General features: G+C 42.1%; 1 protein-coding gene across 1 annotated transcript in view; it reads left to right on the forward strand.

The window, feature by feature from the left end:
* syn2b (synapsin IIb) overlaps positions 1-5542 on the forward strand; it is a 71626-nt gene extending 66084 nt beyond the window's left edge. Inside the window, exons 12-13 of the mRNA XM_076267905.1 lie at positions 4706-5321; positions 5413-5542. Of these exons, the coding sequence (XP_076124020.1) occupies positions 4706-5321; positions 5413-5542 (746 nt within the window). The remainder of the gene's footprint in view (positions 1-4705; positions 5322-5412) is intronic.
* Positions 5543-6314: the final 772 nt, after the last annotated feature.

A 6314-nucleotide genomic window follows, 5' to 3' on the forward strand; every position in this document is an offset into this window, starting at 1 on the left:
GGTAAGCTTGTTTTTATGCTGGCAACAAAACCAGAACGGTTCGCGAACGTTATTCTTAATTATTGTAAATGCCATGGCGATAAACAGAAATAAGTCAGACAAGGAATTTACCTTAGACTAGGCTATATCAGAGCCCGTCTACGGACATTATCTGGCTATACAGGTATACGGAAATAGGTTAATGATGTAAAGTCAAATGCGCTTCTATGGGACTGGTGTGTGCGCGCACAGTTTTTATTGAGGAGTCGGAGTGGCAAGTGATGCGCATAGTTGCAGTGGAATGTGGCTGCCCAGGGCATTATAAAACTTCTCACTCTTAGACCTACTCATACACGGCGCTGAAATGGCGTATTTAGCTGTCTAAATGAAATCGTCGGACATCCATGATTATTATGTTATTCAGCAGCCCATGGTCAAAAATATGTTCCCATGCGCCTGGAAGTAGGCTAGGCTATGATTTGAATGTAGACAAATTTGGCAAATACAAAACGGGAGAAACGATATCGTTCATGCTCTCTCATGCTGCTTCATTCGTGCTGAAAAGGAGGGAGAATGAAACATTAAGCATGTTCCACTTTTGCATAAATAATTCCTGAACGGTTTTGGTCAGGGCTGATAATGCAACTGTATTTGACAAAGGACCGATATAGGCTATTTGCTAGTAGTGACAAAATATGAGCTTTCAGTGTGATACAATCTCTTTGTAAATTACGTTTGATTAAAACGTGTTTCATCTGTTCTGGCTATCCCCGCTATTTGGATCTTACTGTATCTCCCTCAATGAACAACATCTCAACACTAAATGAATGATGATCCGTAATTGTCATCAGATAACCTAGTCATATAGGTAGACATTCAGTGTCTTTGAAATAATTAATTCTATAATATTTTCCATCTTTGCAGAGGAAAAGTTTTGTGTAAAGGGAATTAAAGGCCTGTCTCATATAGACGCCTGTCTCTAATACTAGCCGGTGCAGTTTGGCGATTTGGGAAAATAAAAGCCCGGGCTATTATTTGGAGTTTTACGGTAATTGTGCTTTGGTTACTGTAATATGTCCACAGTTAAAGGTAAGGATATATCTAACATTAGTTCATGATAATCACATACAGTGTTTGCCTAGTTATTCAAAACCAACAAAATCATCAGAATGACCTGTCTGGTTTCAGAGATCTTCAAAAAAGGTTTCTGCATTTTAAAACACAAACTATCTTCATAAACTATCCTGTTAGTGGAAGCCACTGCGTCAGCTTTTGTGCTTTGTTGTTTTATGCATTGCATATGCTGACACAGTGGCAAAGGCAAATGTTTTAGAATCCATCCTGGGATTGAGGAGTCTCTTAATTGAATTCACATGTGCCTGAGATTCTTGCTAAATCTTCACATTGCCTTTACCGGTACCACTATTGCATTTGTTATTACAATTTAATGCTAGCGGTGATATCGGAGAGAATGTGTATTTGCCTTTTACAGTAAACATGCAACAGTAACTCATGGAGCAGTGCACTGCTAGAATGGGAGGTTTTCTAATTTTATAGAGAAGAGTTATTTTTGAATAAGATGTCTGATGGTGATGTAGATGATGAGTTGGAACAACAAAGAGCAGAGGATCTGCTGTGACAGAGGATAGGAGGGCAGTATTATGTTCCATTTTTAACCAGGCTATGGGCAGCGACACATCTCTGCTTGTTTTTGAAGCGAACCTACAATGCCGGCTGAATGTTCTTCCGATCTTCTGTTTGATCTGTGTGCATGCAATTGGATGTAGGACACTTTGCATGGCATATCACCAAAGGAAAGAAACTTTGTGTGTCAAATTTAGATGGTTTTGTTGAAATTTTCCAATGAATGTGCAATTTCTTGGAGAACAACAAAGTTTGTTTACATAACCTGAATATCTGTTGTTTGTGGATATACGTCAGTGATGTTTTCAGTGAGTTGTATTACTGTGTAAGTGAAAAGATCCCGTAGTTTGAACCATTCCTATCCTATTACTGTGTAAGTGAAAAGATCCTGTTGAGCCATTCCTATGGGCAATGTATCATCTTATGTGCTATTTTAATCAACTTCAATCGAGTGGCATCTAATAACTAAATTAAGATGTCACTATTTACAGCTGCAGCTGTTTTCTTGGGATAAGACTTTAAATCCAGTACCAAGGTTTAGAATATTAGGGATCTCCTTCTTTTCCCTCCTCCTGGTGTGTCTGGCACCTCCTTCATGCCCCCCCCCCCCCCCCCCCCCCCAGTTTATGAGCATTTTGGTTCATTCTTTTTTTAAATGTCCATCATTTGATTAACCATTTGAAGTCTAAACATTATTACAAAAAGTTATTTACTAAGAGAATTATCTGTATAATGTCAACACAAAACCAGTAGATGGCACTGTGTTTTTAAATAAGTCTTGCAGTCTTATCACTATAAATATGATCATTTTAAAGGGGAAGACAAAGAGTGGAGTGCACGCACATCTACAAAGTTTAAACAGGTGCTGGGTATAAGGCTTAGCCAACAATTGACAAATAAAAAGATACCCGCACACTGTTTCTATAAGCTCCCAGAGTGGTTTATTAACACGTTTCGACCAGAGGTATCAAGAAGATGAGCGGGTGGGTGCTAGCCTAGAAATCTAGACACGCCCCTAGCGGCAGCAAATTACATTTGCTGCCAGGGCTAGTCTAGCAACTCTCCGTTGGCTTGTGAGCTCCAGAAATCGAAACTCAATCAGGCCAATGAAATCGTGTATAGAGTCGTTAGGTGGGCTTAACATAATGATTGATGGCAGAGTTGCAACGGTTTGGCTTTTATTAAGTTGGCAAACGTTTGAACTAGCCAACTTGCTCCGCTGGTGGGAAACGCATGGGACTCATAGCGCTGCCGCTGTCCTATTGCGTGCAGAGGGAATTTGAAAGACAACTGATTATCCCGCCCCTCGGACTGAGCACTGCGAACGGTGAGTGCCCAGACCCTACATTTTAATGTGGGTCTGGCTCGTCAGGCTAGGTGGGTGGAGATATATATAGACAAAGTAGTGGGTAATGCCCCATGTCCACCAATCAGTCTGTCCTATCCATTAATGCATCAGACAATTGTAATCAAATGGCCTATGTGGCCTACATCAGCCCACCAAGTGTTACAGTTGCATCAATTCAATCCTTTGTATAGGTCATTATACACCAGACTGAAAAACACACCCAATCCCTCACATCTGTACAAGTGCCACACATTACAAGAAAAAAAGGAACATAAGAAAAAAAGGGAAAAATTGATATTTCCAAGCCTCCAATGTCTTGTGGCTGACGAAAGAAGAGTAATTGTGCAGTATGGTCAATCTCACACACTGCAAAGAAACAAATGACAGATTTTTAGAAAATAATTATAAACGTTTTGAAAAACACTTATAAAAAGGGTTTTATATCAAACTCCTCGTTCAGTCCAAATATAGCCATGGTATTGAGGGCATGTATATAATACGTTCAAGGTCACCACCCCTAGGTGGCCGTTCCACTTTTTCAATGCCTATATAGTGAAGGGTGCTGATATTGCCCAGCTTCTTTGAAATGTCACATCCCTCACATCCCCACACCTGATATTACTCCGGTGTTCAATAATGCGTGTGCGCAAAGCTCTACATGTCTTCCCAACAAAAGCAAGACCACAAGGGCATTTGATCGCTATATGGGCATTGAAAAAGTGAAACGGCGGTGATCTTGAACGACTGCTTTTACAGCGTGAAACGTATTATATACATGCCCTCAATACCATGGCTCCATTTGGACTGAACGAGGAGTTTGATATAAAACCCTTTTTATAAGTGTTTTTCAAAACGTTTATAATTATTTTCTAAAAATCTGTCATTTGTTTCTTTGCAGTGTGTGAGATTGACCATACTGCACATTTACTCTTCTCTCGTCTGCCACAAGACATTGGAGACTTGGAAATATCAACTTTTCCCTTTTTTTCTTATGTTCCTTTTTTTCTTGTAATGTGTGACACTTGTACAGATGTGAGGGATTGGGTGTGTTTTGTCTATATATCATATATCTCCACCCGCCCGCTCATCTTCTTGATACCTGATGAAGACCTCTGGTCGAAACGTTGTGTTAATAAACCACTCTGGGAGCTTATAGAAACAGTGTGCGGGTATCTTTTTATTTTTTACTTTTCATTTTAAAGGGGAACACAACATTTTCAATGCATATTTTTCAAGAATGAATAGCATATTTGTGAATTATGATTTTCACTTTGTTTGTGGGTCACAGGTAACCAAGGCATGTATAAAACATGGTACAGAGATTTAAAGTGCACAAAAGCAAGATTCACAAAAGTGCAAAAGCAAGTTGCTTGAACACAAACCCAGTCGGCATGTGTACAACTCCCTCCACTTCATTCCATACATGTTTGCCTGAGCAGTAACTTTTGTTGTACTCCTCGTCTTTAAGATATCCAAGGAAGCATACCATGTGTTGACTTGCTTCCGTCTGTGGATATAATTGTTTTGTCTTTATCTCAAAGTTCTGACCTTCATTTTATTATATTTGGTTTCTTTGATTAGACTCGGGGGTTCGTTGTTGTCTGTAATGTGTGTAAATAAAATACTCAAACACCAGGTGCTTGATTTAAACATCAGTTTGTTTTCTCTACCCTATTTGCCTTTGTCGTAGAGATAGTGTGGTGAAGTGATGAGTCTCTCTTGTACTAAACCTAGGGGGGCCAGTGCAACCCCAAGAGTCGCAAACTCAGAGTAAGGAGTCTCCGTCAGAGCCAGCTCCCCATGGGTCCTCCCCGGAACCAGCCCCACCCAAGCCGACTCCACCCCCACCCAAGCCGACTCCACCCCCCACCACTCAGCAGCCCAAACCCCAGCAGCCTAAGCCCCAGGGGGCGCCCGCGCCCACACCTGCTCCAGGCAAGCCCACAGAGCTCCCTCCCAAACCGCAGTCCCCCAAGCCCCCTAAGCCAGTGCCTCCCGTTCGGAGAAACTCCAAACCTCAGCTCCAGCCAAAGCCCCAGACCCCACCTCCAGCCAAAGCCTTCCCAAAGCCAGCTCCACCTGAGGCCCAAAGCCAGGCTGCAGCTCCCACTGCGGCGCCGGCTGATCCTGGCCCGGCGCAGGTCCAGTCCCCAGCTAAACCCCAGCCCCCGCCTAAGAACATACCGAAAGATCAGCCACTGACTGAAGCCCCCGCTGCCACCCCACCTGCCCCTGCGGCCGCCCCAGCAGATGCCCCAGAACCCTCTGCCGTACCCGCTGCTGCTCCAAGCCAGGAACAGCCCCCTGTTGAGGAGCAACCACAGCAGAAGTCAACCCATCCCCTACTAAAGTAAGAGCACTCAGCAGCATATCTTAAAGTCCATCATTATCATCTAATGCATGATGACTTACCAAAATATGTGCACTCTGTGTTGTTTCAGCAAATCTCAATCCCTGACCAATGCCTTCAGTGCCTTTGGTGACACGTTTCGCTCCAGCAACGAGGATGAAGCCAAGGCAGAGACCATTCGGAACCTGAGGAAATCTTTTGCCAGCCTGTTCTCAGACTAGTGGCTACATCTAAGCTTAACTGACCTATTTGTGTCCTGGTCCGAGATTCAGTCTATGTAAATGTATACGTTCTATCTTCCCTCCTACCTGGCTATATGTGTGAGTATGAATTTGAAATATGGAGAGTGTTTGTACAGTATCAGTTTGAGGTAAAAAAAAATGTTTGTGTATGTGTTTATAAGTCCTATTGGTCTGAACATGGCTGTCTGTATAAGGAATGGAATGTTAATGTACTGTTGCATGGTTACAAAACATGGATGGCATCAGTGAGAGCAAAAGGAGGAGAGGTCATGTAGAGTTATCCTTTGTCCCTTGATGTTGTAGCCTTATTGTAACAGTGTGTTTTTCCAGACATGTAACTGTGACTTCTTTTCCTTCCTTTGCCCACCCCACTCTTGCATATATCTATAGATCAATCTCTTATAGAATTCAGTATAGAAACATTAGTTCAATAATACCTCTCTTAAACAAGTGTCTTTTCAATAAAGCAATCTTTCCCAGTTCCAAGGTTCCTACTGCTGGAGTGTTTCTTCCCAGTTCTGACTCTTCAGACAGATGCCCATGTTTTATCACCTGGCTTGGGATCAAGTTGCTTTTACCCATGAGTGCCATGTAAGAGGTAGTGCCCTTGCGTATTGTATCGTATTGTACGTGAGACATCTCAGGAGTTTTTTTTCTTTATTTTTGTAAATGTATTTATCTCTGCCTCCATACTGTTCATGTTGTGTTCTCTTTGTACACAATATCTGCTTTGCATGACTCGTCGAGGATT

This window comes from Alosa pseudoharengus, unplaced genomic scaffold (assembly GCF_046254945.1).
Source record: "Alosa pseudoharengus isolate Yale_2024_CS ecotype anadromous, Long Island Sound unplaced genomic scaffold, YU_APseudo_1.1 YU_APseudo_1.1_scf_5, whole genome shotgun sequence".
In the NCBI taxonomy this organism is placed as follows: domain Eukaryota; kingdom Metazoa; phylum Chordata; class Actinopteri; order Clupeiformes; family Clupeidae; genus Alosa; species Alosa pseudoharengus.